At 36.4% G+C, this 19,083-nt stretch overlaps 2 protein-coding genes and 2 long non-coding RNA genes across 9 annotated transcripts; 3 read left to right on the forward strand and 1 right to left on the reverse strand.

Annotated features, from left to right (window-relative positions):
• The first annotated feature begins 1,150 nt into the window (after positions 1–1,150).
• On the forward strand, positions 1,151–2,109 carry LOC127792132 (uncharacterized). Its single transcript, XR_008021089.1, has 2 exons — positions 1,151–1,751; positions 1,930–2,109. It is a non-coding gene; the product is annotated as an uncharacterized LOC127792132 (long non-coding RNA).
• A 6,321-nt stretch (positions 2,110–8,430) lies between these two features.
• Positions 8,431–10,206, forward strand: LOC127792124 (1-aminocyclopropane-1-carboxylate oxidase). The gene is made up of 4 exons (XM_052322493.1): positions 8,431–8,635; positions 8,756–8,982; positions 9,312–9,645; positions 9,736–10,206. Exons 1-4 carry the CDS (start codon positions 8,531–8,533, stop codon positions 10,024–10,026), a joined length of 957 nt encoding a protein of 318 aa, XP_052178453.1. The 5' UTR covers positions 8,431–8,530; the 3' UTR covers positions 10,027–10,206.
• Positions 10,207–10,277: 71 nt separating this feature from the next.
• Positions 10,278–18,907, reverse strand: LOC127792129 (probable tyrosine-protein phosphatase DSP4). 5 transcript variants are annotated; one of them, XR_008021085.1, is made up of 7 exons: positions 18,509–18,907; positions 18,272–18,365; positions 14,601–14,691; positions 14,460–14,503; positions 14,177–14,358; positions 11,040–11,421; positions 10,279–10,921 (listed from the first exon to the last, which is right to left on the reverse strand). XR_008021085.1 is itself a non-coding variant. In XM_052322501.1 (6 exons), exons 1-6 carry the CDS (start codon positions 18,742–18,744, stop codon positions 11,352–11,354), a joined length of 717 nt encoding a protein of 238 aa, XP_052178461.1. In that variant the 5' UTR covers positions 18,745–18,907; the 3' UTR covers positions 10,278–11,351. The 5 variants fall into 5 exon arrangements, 4 of the variants coding, with proteins under 4 accessions (XP_052178461.1, XP_052178462.1, XP_052178459.1 ...); XM_052322501.1 differs by having other exon boundaries at positions 10,278–11,421; XM_052322502.1 differs by having other exon boundaries at positions 10,278–11,410; positions 18,509–18,906.
• LOC127792130 (uncharacterized) lies at positions 12,425–14,173 on the forward strand. 2 transcript variants are annotated; one of them, XR_008021086.1, is made up of 3 exons: positions 12,431–12,810; positions 12,955–13,002; positions 13,081–14,173. It is a non-coding gene; the product is annotated as an uncharacterized LOC127792130 (long non-coding RNA). The 2 variants fall into 2 exon arrangements; XR_008021087.1 differs by having other exon boundaries at positions 12,425–13,002.
• Positions 18,908–19,083: the final 176 nt, after the last annotated feature.

The raw sequence follows: 19,083 nt of genomic DNA on the forward strand, positions 1-19,083 counted from the left end.
TTCCGACCTCTCTCAAGCTCCCGAGGCAAATTAAATCATTTCCTAGCAAATAACACAATCGAGACTCAAATTAATTAATTTTAATCGCGTAAAATTTATAATTTAAACATATCAGGCTTCTACTAATTTTTACCCACGTACCTGGTCACTTTCCACGCCGAAATAATTCCAAAATCCCTTATTTTTCCTTAATTTCTTCCTTTTCTTTTATTTTCTTCTCTTTTTTCACCTTCCTCCTCCTCCTCCTCCTCTTCTTCTTCTTCTTCTTCTTCTTCTTCTTCTCTGCGTCCCTGCTTCTGCGCACCCAGCTTCTTCTTCTCCCTTCCTTTCCTTTTTCTTCTTCTTTTCTTCTTTCTTTTCTTCTTCTTCTCCTTCATTCTTCTTCTTCCGCACGGCCGCGGCTTCCTTCTTCTTCCTGCAACAGCGCACCAGCGGCCGCCTGTCGCGGCCGAGCTCCACCGGTCGCCGCCTCGACCAGCGCTGCCCTCGCCCGCCCCTAGCCGGCCTCCGCGCGCCACCGCGCTTGCTGCCACTGCCGCTGCTCGCGTCGCTCCCCCCCTGCTGCTGCTTCCTTGCTCGGCTACCATGGCCGAGCTTCACTCGAAGCTTCCATGGCTGCCACCACCCTCTCTCCCTCATTCCATCTCTCTTTCTCACTCTCTCAATCTCTTCCTCTCCCTCTCGATCTCTCCCTCACTTGGCCGAGCGCAGCCACCTCCCTCTCTCATCTGTTTCTCCATTCGGCCAAAAGCTTCAAGAAGCTTCAATGAGAGACATAAAAAAAATAGCAAATTTTTTGATGCTTAGCACACCAACACACGCGCACCGCCTCAAATTTTAACACAAATTAATTAATTTAATTTTATTTAATTAATTGGGGATATTACAGTACCCTTTGTTAGAGGATGAGTCTTCTATTTAAGAAGGAAGAAGACTGACAAATGGAGAAAAGTCAATTTTTGGCAGGTATTTCAAACTCTCTTTTGGATTTGTAAGTAAGCACATTGGGGGTAGAATTGACTTGCAAGAGCCTTTTGAATAGTAATTATCGAGTGACTCATGAATTCTCATGAGGGTCTCTCAAAGGTATTAAGAGAGGCTCCTGGATGAGATCACTCGATCTTGGCTTCAATCACTTGTGTTGAGGTTATTTGGTCTTTTTCAAGTCTCTTACCAGTTTCTCACGAGGAAGTCTTTCACAAGCAAGTCTCTCGCAAATCTGTCGCAAGTTTTCCACTTTAGTCTCTTGCAAACCTCTCACTTACCTCCACCCAAAAAATAAATAAATAAATAGAGAATTCCTTTAATTTGTTTGCTTGTTTTTGTCTTCAAAAAATTGAGAAGAAATAAAAAAATAACGAAATTATTAAAAATACACATAATAGAATATATTTTTGTAATATTTATTTGGTTTTCTTTTTTTCTCATCCTTATACTCTTAGGTAGTGTTTATTAATCAAAATATAAGTTAAAAAATGCAAGATATGAAAAGTATTTTAAATAAAAATATTTTTTATTATATTTATTAAAATTATCTAACAACTTACTAAAAAGAAGTCACACCATTTCTTATATAAGATCTTACAAATAAATTTATATTTTTCTCTCTAAATTACAGATAAAGAAAGATAACCTATATGTCTCCAATCTCATAAAACCCTCACCCTCCCTATTCATCTTCATTTCTTTAATCTTCATGCTTCAACAGAGTTTCTGCTGCTGCCTTCATCGTCATGCTTCAATGGTGTAAGGTACATTTTTTCCCTTCCATTTTTTTTTTACTTGTTTTTGTCTTTCTTGTTCATTTGCATTGATCGTCGCTGCCTGTTTCGTCAACAGCTGCTGTCGATTGTGTTCGCCACCATCGTTGCGGCCTGCTTCACCTCCGCTGTGGCCTACTTCGATGTGATGCTATCGCTTGATCCCCAGTTTAAACTAGATTTCCCCCTTCTTCGGTGCTAGATTTATTGGGTTATGATGGATTGCCTTGGTTGAGTAATTAATGCTCGTTTTATTTTTATTTTTTGTCTCGATGATTTCTATTTCTGTAAGTAATGAACATGGTTGTATTGTTTTTAGGAATCTTTTAACCATTTCATTTTGTTGGTTTTTGCCTTGTATTGTTCTTGATGATTTTGCTGGTTCTTTTAAACATGTTATGGATGTTAAGAAACAATTTTAAATGACTTTTGAAATAGAGATATTTTAGTAAAAAAATTCTTATATCGGTGCTTATATATGTATTTTAACAAATATATCAAAAGAAAAAGTGCAATTCTCATTACATTTTAAAAAATTTGACAAATAATTTGATTGAAATCTTGTAATACTTTTCAAATTTATTTTGATAATTCTATATTTTGATTCGAAAAATATTCTAATTTTATCTTGATACAACGCAGCTCGCCCCCGCGTACCGCCCCTAGCCCCACGTCACAATTGCAATTGGAGAAGTTGTTGTTTCTGCTATCTCTGGACCACCCCTCTTGTCCTCATCCTCCTTGTCCTTATTCTCATCGCGGGTGCAGTCATCTAGGTCCTCTACCATCCCTATAGCCCCTCTTTCTCCATCACCTCCGTCCAAATCTCCCAATTCAAGCTCACTTCCTAGTAGCTCAATGCCAAATTCAATCTTTCTATCAATGGAGAAGATGATTAGGTTGAAAAATGTGAAGAGTTGTTTGGAAAATAAAAACCAACCCTCTTATGAGAAAATGTTTTCTAGTATTTGGAGAAAAATTAGGTCACGAGCAAACGTTAGAAAATAAATTTCTTTAAAAAAAAGATAATTAACCACTCCAAAAATTAGAATTTAGTTGAAAAATGGACAGTTCCTAAAAAATTTGGCCAAACGCACCCTTAATGTTTTGAGCACGGATATGTAATGGTCGAAAAATCTTCCAAACTTGGCCACCGATAAAATTTGCTAAAATTAGGGCGTAGAACAATCCCAAAAACGTGGCTCAAATGTGAAGAAAATTTGATAAATTAAAGAAAGCGAGCACAGCAAAATTTGCCAAATTCAATAATAGAGCGGTGGCGTGGTCCCCTTCGTCCTCCGCGTGATGGACGCAGACCTGTCCTCAGTCCCAATCCCAATCGCCAAAAACTGTACCATATTCTCAATCGGTCAAATGGTCAGCCGTTCAAATCCTTCCAATTTTTTCTGCAAATTTTGCTCCACAGCTATGCCTATCAAATAAATACGAAAATTCAGTGTTTTCACATGATTTTAAATTTAAATTTTTACTATCCACGCCAAGTTTCAAGTTGGTACGATGTTTTGTATCATTCTGCATAAGCCTAATTAAATTATTCATAAAAATTATTTGAATTTATTGTTATGAAAAACTCTTAATACTTAGTTAAATATCGCATGAGAAGAGAAAGGAAAGTAAATCGAGAGAAAAATTAGCCAACCTTTTAAATGGGGGCGAAGGCATGTGATATAATGAAGAAAAGTGTCTAATATGATGATTTATATTTAAAAAAATATTAGAGTCTGATTCATCCATACTTCTTTATTAACATCAAAGTCAACCTTTTAATATAATTTTTGAATTATGGTAAGTCTAATTCTTGGTTCATTATACTTGTTGGCTATCTATTTTTTATAAAAATTAACCTCTAGAACACCGTTGATTTTCACGACACACGCATTTATCTCGAGTGCGATTTTGTTCACCCCTTTAATAGGGGTGAACGTAACCCGTCAGTGGGGTTAAAAAATAACTCTTTTTTAAAAAAATAATATTTTATTCTTATGTTAGAAATTGTAAAAACTAATCATGTTTCAAGAAAAAAAAATTGTTTTTAAAACTTAACTGAAAATGTGATAGAATTAAAAGTGGATGGATTAAAATTTATAAAAAAATGACAGAGTTAAAACTGAGTCAAAACTAAAAAATTACTGTTTTCAGTAATTAGTTTGTTTGAGTGATTGAAAACGATTTTTTCAAAAAAATGGCTAAAAATAATTTTTTTTTTTTAAACATGATTAGTTTTAACAATTTTTAACATAAGGATAAAATATTATTTTTTCAAAAAAGATTATTTTTTTAGCCCCATTGACGGGGGTTACGTTCACCCCGTTAAAGGGGTGAACAAAGTCGCACTCGTTTACCTCCATCTAGCAACCAATTTTTAACCAAGACCCAAAAAATTCCAAGAACACTGCCACGTGCTACAAAATTTGACTAACAATTTACTAAAAGTCAAATTTACACTTAGGGCCCCCTTTGACCATGGAAAAAATATGTTTTGGTGAGGAGAATGTGAAGAAATGGAGAATGGTAATTGGAGGGCTGGGTAGGGCAGAGCTTTGGAAGAACAGAAAATGGACAAAGAGCCAAAATGGAATTTGGCAAAATTGGCTTTCACCTTCACCAACCAAGGGTGAAAGACCCAAGTCAAAGAGAGAAAACACTGCATCTCTGGGCCAAATTGATCAACAAGTCATTGTCCATCACCAGCCCCGCAATAAATTAACCTCATTTCCTTTCTATTTTTCTTTTAATTTTGGGGTCAAGGATCAATGTCACTATTTGTGAGTGTAATAAACTCGAAAATTGATTGAAACCAATGTAACGGGATGTGTTGGATTTGAATTTTTCTCTTTTTTTTTAAGTTTGGTTTAGTTCTAATTCTACTTTTTTGAAATTAATTAACATAGATCAAATCGGATTTGGTAAAAACATTTCAATCTAAAGGTCGGATCAACTTATAAAAATAATATTGAAAGCCATTTATTCATGAGGATACCTCTATTTTATGCTCCTCCAGTTTAATTGTTGACTTGGATGAATGTCCTCTGAAGTCCGTTGGTGGCTCGAGAATTCATTCGAAATATACTTAAATTTCATTATTGGCGTGCATGCATTGCATCCTTCTTCCAACCTCGCTTTCAACATTTTCCTTAATCTCATTAAAGCCTAAGCCGATGCCTACCCTAGTTCTTCTAGACCCAAATTTAACTAGCTTGGATTTGGTTAATTTTGCTTTGTGATTAATTAATAATTATAATTAACTTTGAGTGAGAATGTTTATAAAACTTAAACTAGCCCAATGTATGGGTGACTCTAATCGATGTACAAGTAGCATGGGACCAACGCATGGTGTGATGGTCCCCCTCACTCTAGAATAATTGTAAATGGGTGGTCCTGCCCATCTCTTGTGTAGCTCAAGACCACTAAATATAGCCCGCCCTAAGGGGGAAAAAAATGAAGATTGAAAGGGAAACTTGGCCAAGAAAGCAGCCTGGTGTGACATGGATGATTATATTGCACGGATATGGCGTTTGTGAATTTATGTTTCATGAACATTATGAAACACGCCTGCCAGAATAATCCAAAAGAGGTGCATGCCATGTGTTTGTGCATTTGTGTCGATGAATTATTAAGGCTTGTTTGGTGGGAGAGGCTCACAGTGAAAGAAATTAAATCTTAAATAATATTATTGAAAGTATATATAGATCTTAAATAAAAATAAAAATAATAAAAAAAGAAATTAAAGTTGAGGATGATAAGGATGAGCAGATCCTTTATACGCTTCAAAGTTCAACTAAAAAAAGAATTACGGCTCTTTGACTTTAGCATCATCTCTCTCTGTCTCTCTCTCTTAAAGGCTAAATGCAATTTGATATACCGAACCTCAGGTTATGGACAAGTCTTTTGGTTCTTTTAAAAGTCAATACCAAAACCCAACACTGAAACTACCTCTGCCCGAGGCCCTTCATCTTCTTCCTTGAACAATAAGCAATCCAGCCTTATCAAAATTTAAATGGCTACAGTTATAGCAATTGGCTCGATGACATTGATGACGAGAGATTATAGTGATCTTTATATATATATATATATATAATGATTAGCAATACTCGATTGCTTAACATCAAGAAGAAGAATAAAGAAAAGCAAAGAAATGAGCAACACACATGGGAAAGCTCATACTCATGTTTCCCACAGAACATTATTCTTTGCTTGAGCACCCAGACATGTGATGTGTCAACCGTCTGAGCCTCCACATGGGCAATGCCCACTGAGTTTGGCATCTCCTCACTTCAGATGATTCCAGATATTCTTTCGTCACCCCCACTTCACCAATCTTTCGGCACCCAGTCAAAAACCATTAATGCAGTTATAGAACGTTTGATTATTATTCGTTAGTTTGGGTTTAAAAGATGTTTATATCTAGACCTCGAAAATGGTCCTTGTAAAAAAAAAAAAAAAAGATGAACAATTCCTTCGTTTATAACATTCTCCTACTTCCAACACCACCAGAAATAGAATTATCAATTATCCCCTCCCAATATCTACACAATTAGAAGTTAATTTTGGCTTCTGGGTCAGCAAGCCAACACAGAAGTATATGTTTAACCAAAAAAAAGAAAGAATGGTTGAAGAAGGAAGTGAGATTTATAAAAGTAGAAAGCTATGTGTGGATAGGATAGATCATCAGCCACTGCTGACTCAGGCCTTTTCTTTAGTGTCTTAGGGTTAGGGCCAGTTTGGTTGGTTCATCGTATTAAGAGGATAAGAATTTCCTTCACATTAATACCACTTCGTTATGTAGGTAGTCCCCCACTATAGAGACCAGAGCTGTCGTCTTCTTTCTTTCTGTCCAACCCATTGAACCTCAGCAATGACCTCTCTTTTTGCCTTCCATCTCATCTTCACACTTATTACTTTCTTAAAGTTTCCCTAAGATAATTCCATTTTGATAGAGCTAAGTAATCTAAGTTACTGGATTTTTTATTTTTTTTTTGTGTAAATAAGAATTAAGTTACTGAAAGTTGATCAAAATTTATGAAGGTTTTCTAGAAAATTAATGAATACTTTTATTAATATTACTTTTATAGTTTAACACAATACAATATGATAAGACGAAATAAATACAAGTTAATTGCAATTTTTAGTTATTAAGATGAAACCCAATATGTATTTGACTACATGCATTCCATGAGGAGAGTTGGATATTATAAAAGATGACATTTTATAAATAAAAAAAATTGCCACGAAAATGACATGACAGTAACATTTTAATGTCTCCAACCAAATGAATGAAAGGATGATCAAATTTATTAAGTGTTTTTGGCATTGGTCTTTGAGAAGATTCAGCCGACATTAGCGACACCAAACAAGAACATAAATATTTGATTTGGGCATTGAAAACCTTGAATCGTAAAGAACATATAACTCTTCAAATGCACTTATCCGAATTGTTAGGCAGAAGGAGATATAAAATACTGGAAATCGTGATTTTCATGTTAAATTATTTACTACTCAAACCTTCAATTGGAAATACAATTCTATCCGTGCTAAGCATCAACAAAGTTAGAGGCTGCCACGACTCTTATAAATTAGCCAATACATGCTTATCAGATGAGGGAAAAATCAATAATCACGAGCTTAATGTTTGATTGTTTAAACAGTATCAAAGATGAATGTTTTTCTTAGTTGGGTCTAAAATGTGTTTTAAGAGCACATTTGACAAAAAATGTTATTTCAACATCCACATTTTTATTTAACTAAAAAAATTGTCATTAATATAAGAGACTTTTTATTTTATAAGAAGAAAAGTAATAACTTGAAACTATAACTTTTTTATCACAATCGAACAAGTTTAGTATTACTATCAAAAATTGCCCTTTTAGGTTCTTACATAACCAATCAACTTAAATGCAACTATTTCACCATGCACCTATAACTTTATTGTGGAAAATGAAATCCTTTTCACCACTAGTTTAGTACTTTCAACTACTGCAACTTAAACTTTCTACAAATTGTGTTTGTAGTCATGGCTACTACAAAGTGAAATGTTTATACCCACATGGATAAAAGCAATGAGCCTGCCAATCAGTCAAAAGTCTCTCCCGAGAAACTTCAAAGATCCTGTGTGACTTAAATTTGCATGGCTAATTGGGAAGAAGAGAAACTGCTAGGCAATTTCCCATGGGTACGTCCCTCTCAAAGTAATAAATAAGATGGCACATGAGTGGATAATAGTAAGCTGCCAATCAAGTTATGGTCAAGAAGGCAAAGAAGAGACTTCAAACACCAAAAATAAGGTCCAACTGGATCCATCATGTTGGAGGAGAGATGGTCTAACAAGGCACAATGAGTCTTTGGCCATGGGGTTGGACCAAACGTCCACTCCGTGGGTCCTCATACAACCGCACTTGTCCTATTCAAATTAGGAAAACGGTATTTTCGGCGAATTTACGTGCAGAAAATATCACCAGAATGATATGATCATCGTGTTTTTGAGGTTTTAATCCAAGGTTCATAAAAAGACAATCGTCTGGTCGCATTTTCTGTATAATTTCGCTTCTAGCACTATTTTCTTCCCCAGCCCCACACCGACCTGGCACAGTACTATTATTTCTTCACCCTTCATGTTACTATTCAGGCCACTTCTATAAATAGCGCACCCAATATCTCCATATTTCACACACCAATAGCAAACAATAACTTAGCAAAGAATCATATCATATACTGAGTGCTTGTGTGTGTGAGAGAGAGAGAGAAGAAGAGCAATGGAGAGCTTCCCAGTGATTAACATGGAGAAGATGAATGGAGAAGAGAGGGCAGCCACCATGGGCCTCATCAACGATGCCTGTGAGAACTGGGGCTTCTTTGAGGTATACAAAAAGCATACATACAAGTTTTCATTATGTTTCAAACATCTCCATTTTTGCAGTCCAAATAGCTGGCAATATTAAAACTAAGAGCTCATTGATCTTTGTGTTGTGTTTGTGTAGTTGGTGAACCACGGAATTCCTCCGGAGCTAATGGACACAGTGGAGAGATTGACAAAAGAGCACTACAAGATGTGTATGGAGCAGAGGTTCAAGGAGCTGGTGGCAAGCAAGGCTCTAGAGGGGATCCAAGCTGAGGTTACTGACATGGATTGGGAAAGTACCTACTTCTTGCGCCATCTCCCCCAGTCCAACATCTCAGAACTACCCGACCTCGACGAGGAATACAGGTACTGAATTGTTTGATCTCTACTCTGATCACACATGATCAATGAGAATGGTTTTCACTAGTTGAATATTGAGCTGTTTCCACCAAACGTGGCAGCCAGTGACGAGGGGGAAGGTGATGGCTTAACAGGGGTCATAACCTTTTGTGATTGGACACCTTTAATAGAGACACAGAATGATTGGAGAAAATATAAAAAGACATCCGCATGGAAAATTTTCTTATTTTCTTTCTAATTCTTTCAAAAACAGAATCACACAATCAGACTTGTTATGGCCCTTTCATGATCATCCCATTGATCAATCTTCTCCAATTCTATCTCTGAATGAGCAGGAGGGTCATGAAGGATTTTGCTGAAAGGTTAGAGAAGCTAGCAGAGTATCTCCTGGACTTGCTATGTGAAAACCTTGGACTAGAGAAAGGATACTTAAAGAAGGCCTTCTATGGAACAAAGGGTCCTAATTTTGGCACCAAGGTTGCCAACTACCCGCCGTGTCCTAAGGCAGACCTGATCAAGGGGCTGAGAGCTCACACTGATGCTGGTGGCATCATCCTTCTCTTCCAGGATGACAAGGTCAGTGGTCTCCAGCTCCTCAAGGACGACCAGTGGATCGATGTCCCCCCAATGAAACATTCCATCGTCATCAACCTTGGCGACCAGCTTGAGGTATAATCATAGCTTCCATCTAGTTGCGTTAGCTCAACCAACACCAAACTTTATTTAGGAAAAAATTCTAAAGGACCTTATCAATTTCAGGTGATAACCAATGGCAAGTACAAGAGTGTGCTTCACCGTGTGGTGGCACAAACAGATGGCACCCGGATGTCAATAGCTTCTTTCTACAACCCTGGCAATGATGCTGTTATCTATCCAGCACCAGCACTGGTTGAGAAAGAAGTACAGGAGAAGGAAGTTTACCCGAAATTCGTGTTCGATGACTACATGAAGCTGTATGCTGCCCTGAAGTTCCAGGCCAAGGAGCCAAGGTTTGAAGCCATGAAAGCCGTGGAAGCTAATGTCAATCTAGGTCCCATTGCAACAGTTTAAAAGAGTCAATGCATATAAAAGAATGGGATGTTTGTTTGGGGTGGAAGTTTGAGGGTGGGTCTTGCAATTTGGCATTATATGAATAATTCGTAGTGTGTGACACATGTTATTTGTAATGGTTCGTTAAAGTTATTTATTATATTAAAAGTTGATTATAAACATAATTCAGTTCACTGTTCATTCCCCTGAGTCTTTGCTTTTCCTTTTAACAAAGCTGCGGTGAAGAAAGGAAGAACAATCATCTCATTTGCCCCAAGAGTTAACAGAGAAAAGAACCTTAAACAATGGCTACAGCAAGATCTAGGAGCTTGGAGGTCATTACTCAACTTGAGTTTTTGGCAGCCTCAATTTGATAATGTTTGGAAATTAATGCACTGAATGAATGGTCAAAGACAGATTATATGAAAAATGGTAGAGGCCCAACTCAAAATGCATCTTCTCAATTTTAGAGTTCCATTTGGTGGATGAGGTTAGATAAAATCATTTCCAAGGAGAGAAAGAAGCTATTGTCTATCCTGCTACGTTACAACTACAGATCTGCTTCATGAGAGATCTTTTGTAGCCCCAAAAGAAAAGAAATTTGAGAGAGAGAGAGTTGAACTTTTCTGTGACATATTTTTACATGGATGAGATCGTATCTTGTCCCATCCTATAAACAAATCTGTTGGAGAAGATCATGACAACATAATCTTAGTTTGCTAGGAGCAAAATCTTCTTTGAGCATGTAATAAACTCACCAATGGCTGCAGTTTTGCAGCAAATGCATAGGATATATTATGAAAAGTTTCATTATAACCACTGGCACAGTGCCCAAAACAACTATTAAATAATATATTACACTCGTTTAAAGCTACAGACCCGGACAAAGAAAGAACGTTATTTTAGATAATCCTACCTGGTAAAATAAAAGCGTGTGAGTGCCGTTGTTGGAGAAAGAAGAAAAAAATGAGAGAGAGAGAGAGAGAGAGAATTAATGCACACAACAATATATAATGCCTGTTTTGAGCCAATACCAGACTGAATTATTGTCCTTCTGTTTTGCAATTGGAGTCTGAACTCCCAGTAGTCCTTTTTCTTATCTGGTTTTTTCTTCAGAATGAAGGAAAGCATCTTGAGGCTGACTTCAACCAAAGGACTGGTTACAGGAGAGGTAGCAGAAGGCGGGTAAAGAGAGAATCTAAGCAGAGATTCTTCAAGATCACAATGTCACTTAAAGATGGAGATAAAATATAATTTAAAGTTACTTTGAGCGATTAGCTAGCGGACCTGCTCAGCTTTTTAATTATAGTGAGTGGAGCAAAGAAATAAAGAACGGTATGCCGACATCAAACCTTTCTCTTACTTTCAAGCTTGATTGGAAGCCTCCCCAAGATAAGAATCCACACTGCAAGACAACTCCAAAAAGAGAAAATAAAAAAACATAAAGTACGGTCAAAACCTTGAAGGGAATTTCCAAGGGCTCATCTTATACAAATAGTAAGTTCTATAAAAAAAAAAAAAAAGTATATAGGATAAGGTGCCTTTCCTATGGTGATGATATTATTATATTAATTGAAGAAATCTTTGATATCAAGGCCTCAAGGTATGTTTGTGCATTTGAAACAAAAACTAAACCAATGGTACACCTTTGTGGGAACGAGGTTAGTGTTGCCCTACTATAGCTGGAGGGCATAAGCTGACAGCTAGAGGACAATCTCTTGAATGGAAGCATCATCATTCAATAGAAAAATGAAAAGCGAGGGTATATTCTACTAACATTTGTGTGGTTTGTATCATTTTTAAAGAAGTTATTTAAGATTCACTTTTAGAGTACATATACTTTATTATTTTTTTGGGTGTAAAAACACCTCTTTTACACGCTCTACTTTTTCTTTTTCTTTTTCTTTTTTTTTTTTGTTGTAAATCATATTTGCAATTATTTTCTTTAATTGTAAGGGATGTCTTTAAAAAATAAATAAATTGCAAAGATCTTAAATGCTAAACCACATAAATTACTTTGAGAATGGTTAATTTAAACCAAGACAGATGTAGGTAGAATTTACCTTAAAAATTATATAAAGAATATCAGCACCATCTTCTTTTAAGAACAAAAAATAAAATATTTATTATAGAAGTGAAACCTATCACTAACCAATTATAGTACAACATGTGTGTTCTATTTAATTAAAGTATTTTGTTATTATCTTTAATATATTATAATTAAATAAATCCAACATAATAGTTTGACAGTAATAATTACTAGACAATATTATAATTTCATTTGAAAATATATCACGTCATTAAGATTGTCTCTTTTAATTTTAAGTAATACTATTTTTTACAAGGTTTAAGTTGTATATGACTCCCTCCGCCCTTAGCCTTGTGCACTATTATTATTATTATTATTATTATTATTTGGAGGCGGGGGGGTTGGCAAGATGATGTGATATTACTACCTTTACAATGAACAATGTTAAGGTGAAGTTTCAACTTAATTATACGTTTGGAGACTAAAGGGATGGAGGGCCAATTGGCAATAGCTTATTGGTTGCTCCAGAAGGAGGTGGTCGCTGTAGAGCTCATGAGCTGGAAGGCTAAAACGGCAATCTCCCTTGTCGTCTCATCAATTGTCACGATTGCCTTGTCGTTTTGCCTGCTGTTATGAGAATTCTTGATTTGATTTCATCTCAGTTGTTGCTTTGCCTATTTAATCCTCCTTTCTTCTTGAGATTCAAGCAGCATACCCTTCGATCATCTTCTTAAGGTTTCTTTCATTTGAGCTTCTTCATTTACGATCTTCTACAGGTTCTATTTTTTCTTTGGCTCTTAGTCTTTGCCTCTAATCTCTTTTTGTGGTTATGGGACACTTTTGTTAGTGAGCTATTGAATATACACTGAGTGAGTGAGATATGTATATGGAAGCTGTAATCGATTTTTCAATTAGTGCAGTGAGTTTTCTTCATTAGAGCTCAACATGGATGTAACCCTATTTAACAGGTGAACTACATTTCGCATTCTTTACTGCTTTCATTTATGTTTGTATGTATGCTACTATTTATTGAGTGTTCTTTGCAGTATTGTATTTTGAATCTAAGTTTTGTGGTGGCTGAGTCTTGTGCTCGACCCAACAAATAAGCACGGTAAGTTTGAAGTTGCAATTTGTAGAAGAAATGAGGAAAGAAGGTGATCAACTTTGGAAGCAACGAAGAGGTAGAGAAATCTTGCATGATGATGTTATTGCCCAGAGCGACAAATTGCGATGGTCCCATCTGTGTTCTGCCTCTATTCGTCCTCTATTTCTATTTTCTGCTTCCCCAAACATCAGTAATTTTCACTTTCATTACGCATTTCAAGTTTCAGATTGAAACTTTGCTTTGGAAGGATACCGCCATAGTGGACCAAGAAGATACACATGAAGAATGTAGGCTTGGTTTCCTTGTTTTCAACCATGAGTAAACAAAAGTGCAGGTGGGGCGACCAAGTTAATTGAGACAAAGGAAAGAGAAGAAAAGAAAAGAAAAAACTCTTTGAATCATCCAAAGTGGAGAAAGGAAATTCAAAGTAAAATTATGCACTTCAGCTACACAAACTACTACATTGCAGATCCAGTAAATAGCAGCATACATGTCTGAAGAGTTGATATATCAAAGGACTCTCTCTTATACAGAAATCCTCCTTCATAAATCTATGGAGTAACCTAATATATTCGACGAGTACAATATGATACAAAATCTTTCTTGCTGCCACTCTTCATAGTTGGCAGGAAGAACTCGGGAGGGAGAAGACGAGACCTCGTCCTGATATGTATCACAAACAACCCTACAGATATTTGGCAGATGTAAATATACCTATAGAACCAGATATTTCGAAGATGTAAATATACCTATAGAACCAACTCTTGCTATGCTAACTTAAGAGAAAAGCACAGCTTAGGGAGCCGAGGGATAAAGGGCCGAGAGGAAGAGGGAGATGAAGGGTACTTCTAAATAGGAAATACTGGCCATGACCATTATTAAATCTTAAGGAAATTGGAGGATAATTCCTGTAATTTGCTGCTGAAATGCATTTTCGGGAAATAATCACCTTTTTTTTTTTCAGTTTATTCCATCCAAGCCAGGACTATAGTTGTCTTCCTGATAGTGAAAGGAAGCAAAAGCTTTTCGGTTGTTACCTCTTGGAACATGAGAACTTCATTGGAAGATGCTTGAAGCTGGAAACATCAAACAACTCTATAAACCTCTGGTCTGAAACTCTGGCTTTGGCAGCTGCAAAGCGCTGGTACTCATCGAAGACAGAGGACAGGCACCACCTCTGTAATTTTCTCAAGCACCCTACTAAACAGCCAGTTCGGTGCTGGAAAACCAGCCGTGGACAGAGTTAGAAACTGCAGTTGCTTAAAAAGCAGAGAAGAGGGCACTGGGAAAACATTTAAGAAATTGAAGTACTAGATATACCTTTCCTCTTTTGCAATGGATTAGAAGTGGGTGATTCTTTTCATCTGCGTTTGTAGAAGAGTAAAATATAAGGAAAACCACAACCCGGTGACATTCTAAATTGGCAGATATTAGTATGAAAGAATAAATTGTTCACCATACCAAGGACCACTTTTAGTGCTTCACGAATGGTATCATCTGGAATGTTCACAAAAGGTTCCTGCATGCAAAATTTGAATATCACTTCCTCATCCTGGAGAATACAACAACATAACAAGACTTAATCCCACTATGCGGGGTTGGCTACATGAATTATAGGTTGCCAAACCTAGAGAATAAATTCAAATAAATGAAACTTTGACCATTTGATCAATAAGATATTTAACAAAACGGTAACTTTTCAGAACTCTCACTGTAACTCCAAAGCTCAATCCATATAACATTTTACATCGTCCAAACGTATGAAATACTTTACATTCAGAACACATCCAATCACAAGCTGTGTTACTGGTTACTGGTTACTGGATTCTTTTCACTACCTACAAAATAAAGTCCTTTTTAACAAATTTCTTGTGAGCTTGTTGTGTGTTTCAGGATATATGTGTGTGTGTGTGTGTGTGTGTGTGTGTGTGTGTACCCTGAAACAAGAGTATCACTAAATCCCGTCATTTTATCCCCCACTCACTACTCATCAAACATCTATAGCCAGAGAAGAAATGTCTACAATCATCACAGCGTTTTGATAATCATAATGTGATAATAACTTGATTCACTTTTCTGATTTAATACTAAGCATGCACATATCCACCAGCTATAGATCCTACATCCTCATCAATATTGTTCCCTCTTCCAGAATTAAAAGGAAAGGGTGTAGTTATCAAGATCAAAGAAACTTAACAAAATGATCATTCCTATAAAGATGAGCTGAGTGATCCAATTCTATGTTCTAAGAAAAGCAAAAATAAACTGGCAGAAAACCATAGGCGTGAAACTACAAAGAGATGAAAGGAGCCAAATAAACACAAAGTATCGCACTAAATATGGGTAAGATAATAAGCAAAATGAACAGAATCGAGAAAGATTATCAAATAGTAGCAGAATCACGTCGGCAATGAACCTCCAGTGTAATTATTTTTAATATAATGAAATGGCTGTTACCTCCAATACTCATACTCAAGGTTGACCAGAGTACATGACCTATTTTGGCAAATGCAAGTTAAAATATTAATATTCAGCAAATTGACCAAGAGGCTGAATATTGTTGCAGAAGTATTACTGAAGTTGTTTGCAGCGAGACAGTAACCCGGGAATTCAATCACCAAATTTGTTCAATGGTGATAAGAAACCAATTTTTCCTTCAAAACTGCAGTGAGACTTAACTGTAGCCAGTAACCTAGAACTTTATAATCCTCAAGAATAATAATAAGCTGAACTATGGTACCATGACCACATAAAGTTCATGTCTCAAATTGCATGGATAAGACCAGACTTTAGCATGAGATCATGTTATTGCTGGAGCAAACTTAACAACTGGTGTAGTTAACTTGCAAACTTGCCAGATTTGACAATATAGCTTAATAAAATTAGTAAAATTTGTTATATGAGAAAAAATATTGATCTTTAAGATAAATCTATTTTGACAGGTGCCTCATTAGATTTTTAAGTAATAATTTCAGGATACTAGAAAATATAAAAATGATAAGACAGAAGTCTTTCACCATAGACATGCACTGTTTTTTGTGAATGCATTCACCTCATCAGTAGATCAAGCCATGAAAGAAAACACAGTTCAGTTAGCTGAATCTATCTGGTGGAATACTTTCGTCCATTGATGCTTAGTCATATAGAAATCAATAAATTAATAGAAGCAAAAATTGACAAGTCGAATTTGAACAGGATGCAATTGATAAATATTATTCTAATAAAATCGTTGAATTAACTTATCGAAAGATAAAGTATGGTTTTCCTTTGTTTAACTATGACCACTTTATCACCACCAGACTTGTGTTAGGCAAAAAATAAAACCACTGAATTGAATATCAGGTTGTACAAAGCAAATGCCCGCAACCATGACGCTTGTTAAAAACTTAATATTGAGCATACGGAAACTAGTTAATTTGAATATATTCTTTCAACTCTCTCCTTTTTTTTATTCTCAAACCTAACTCCGAAACATCCCGGCTAGAGCAAACATATTGCTTCTTATCCTGATTCATTCTTTATCCTGATTATCCTCGCATATCAACAGTCAAGGAATAGCTTGATTCCTTGCTGCTTTCGTTGCTATATGGTCTCTATTCAACTCCCTTTTGCCGTGTCAAAGGATTGTTTTCCACTTTCCCCCTTGCCTTAACAAAGCAAAAAAAGAATAGTTTGATTCAAATTAACTAAAATTAAGACCTTAAAGTAGCTAAATTTATGGTACGTCTAAAATTTAAAGTAGCTAAATTTGTGGTATGTCTAAAATTCAATGCATCAATAATGCATAAAATGAGAATATAAATACAGTATCTCTCTAGGAAGATTAATGGTAGACCGTAGACAGCAAGAAAGAGGAAAAGCAGTAACCTAAATGCCTTTCAATTCTAATTCCAGAAAGCGAGAAATGGTTTCATAAAGCGTGTGGAGAGCATAAACTAGAAAGTCGCCTACAAAAAATATCCAAAAAGATAAAACTGCAGATAATACTATGCAAGTAGAAAATCTAGTAAAAAATTTCACCAGAAAGCATAACAATCTTGAAATCAAGATCACGTTGAAATAAATGACCCATTAAATTGACTCACATACCTAACCCAAAAAAAAAAACCATATTTTCAAAATTACCATTGCCACATCATTCTTGTAATGCTTCTAAATTGTTGGCAGCACATAAAAGAACATGAAAGGGCATTAATTGCATAAGGAAAACTTTGCAGCAACCTTGAAGTTAGTTAACATTAAAATGCACCGAGAGAAGTTAGTTTCTGTAACTTATTCATGTGTTCAGGTGTAGAGATATTTACGTATGCTTGTGTGCGGATATATATAATTGACATATGCATGTGACTGCATTTAGATGAGCCCCATCATATTGGTTAGCACTCTGAAAAGTTCACATGCTCTTCAACCTCTTCCTCCGGATAGATTTTCTTAATCTTGTATGACGTAAGAAGCACAATTGCAAAAGAACCAAAAAAGAAAAAGAAAAATAAAGAGAAAAAAAATTAAGAAAGAAAAAATAGAGTTACTGTAGCTTTCCAGGGAGATTTCAATTAACACTTAAATATAATAAAATAAATAAACAATTAAAGTTTCTTTCCGAGAAAAATAGAGAGTTTTCGAGAAAGCATCATTTCTAAACACAGTTAAGATTTTCAATTAAGTTAACATCATCAAATCCACTATCTAAACATCCCACTTGCCCCACACTTGACAGATTGCATCCACTTCTCATCTCAAAAATAAACTTAACGTACTCAGTCATTAGTCCTAAACAGTTGACACACTCAACTTTACAAGATTAAAGTGAATCACACGATTACGATCCCCAAGCCTTCGTCATCAAAGAGATGGGATCATCACATCTTACAGGACACAAATTATAGCAACTCAGAGACCAGCTGAATTCAAAAGTTTCAATGCCACTATCGTGCCGAATGAGATTTCTGGTCAAAAATCTCTGCAGACCATTTTCCCTTAAATTATCATACAAATTTGTATCTCAAATTCTCAGTCAAATTGGATCTTAAACTCCAAAACCGTGACAAGCGAAAACACATACAGGAAATGGTAGCAGGAAATTAGCTGCGAAACTACAACCAAATGAACAGGAAAGAGTCCAAAAACCTTACCTTACAACCGTCGATCCCAAATTGGAATAACTGAATCCCATTCGACTTCACAAACTCCGCGTTGGCCTCCGGATAAGGCTCTGGGCAAAGACATCTGCAAAACCGAAACCCTAGAATTCTCAATTCTCTCTTCCTCCCTAGCAACTCCAACGAAGCCATACCTATACCTATACATATACATATATCTACGCTATGCATACGCGGTATGTCCTTGCTTGAGGTTTCTTTCTTTCTTACATGATGGAACGGAGTCCGAGGGACTGCAGGAAGCTGAAGTTGGCCGTGTCCGGGAAGCCGGACCTCAAAATGCCGTTGTCGACCATGGCGAAGTTGAGAGGCGGAATAAAGAGCTCCTCGCCGTTGGCATCGAAGTTATCCTCCGCCTGTGGCGTCCATAGCACCTTCTGCGGCTCCTCCACGGCGACCTCGATTGTTCTGCACATATCGTCGCCACAGGCTCGCTCTATTTTCATAATTGGCAGAGAAAGAGGAAGAGGAGTTGAAGATTCTGATACCGGACCTTTTCCTCACAGTTAACCAAAAAGGTCGCCTCTAGAGAGAGAGAGAGAGAGATGGGGCTGGTGGTTAAAGTGCGGCGGTGGGCGTTGCCATGGCTTCGATGGGATATGCGTGAATATATAGACGACGGTAAATGAAAAACTATATATACGAGAGAGAGAGAGAGAGAGAGAGAGAGAGAGAGAGGGGAGTGACGGCAAGTGGCCAAGAAATTGAAAAAAGCGCTTTCCCTCTCAAAGTTCACGCGCCTTTACAGAAACAGACATTTGATTCCACGTGTCATTACTTAAATA

The sequence above is a fragment of the Diospyros lotus genome, chromosome 15, assembly GCF_014633365.1.
Source record: "Diospyros lotus cultivar Yz01 chromosome 15, ASM1463336v1, whole genome shotgun sequence".
Lineage (NCBI taxonomy): Eukaryota > Viridiplantae > Streptophyta > Magnoliopsida > Ericales > Ebenaceae > Diospyros > Diospyros lotus.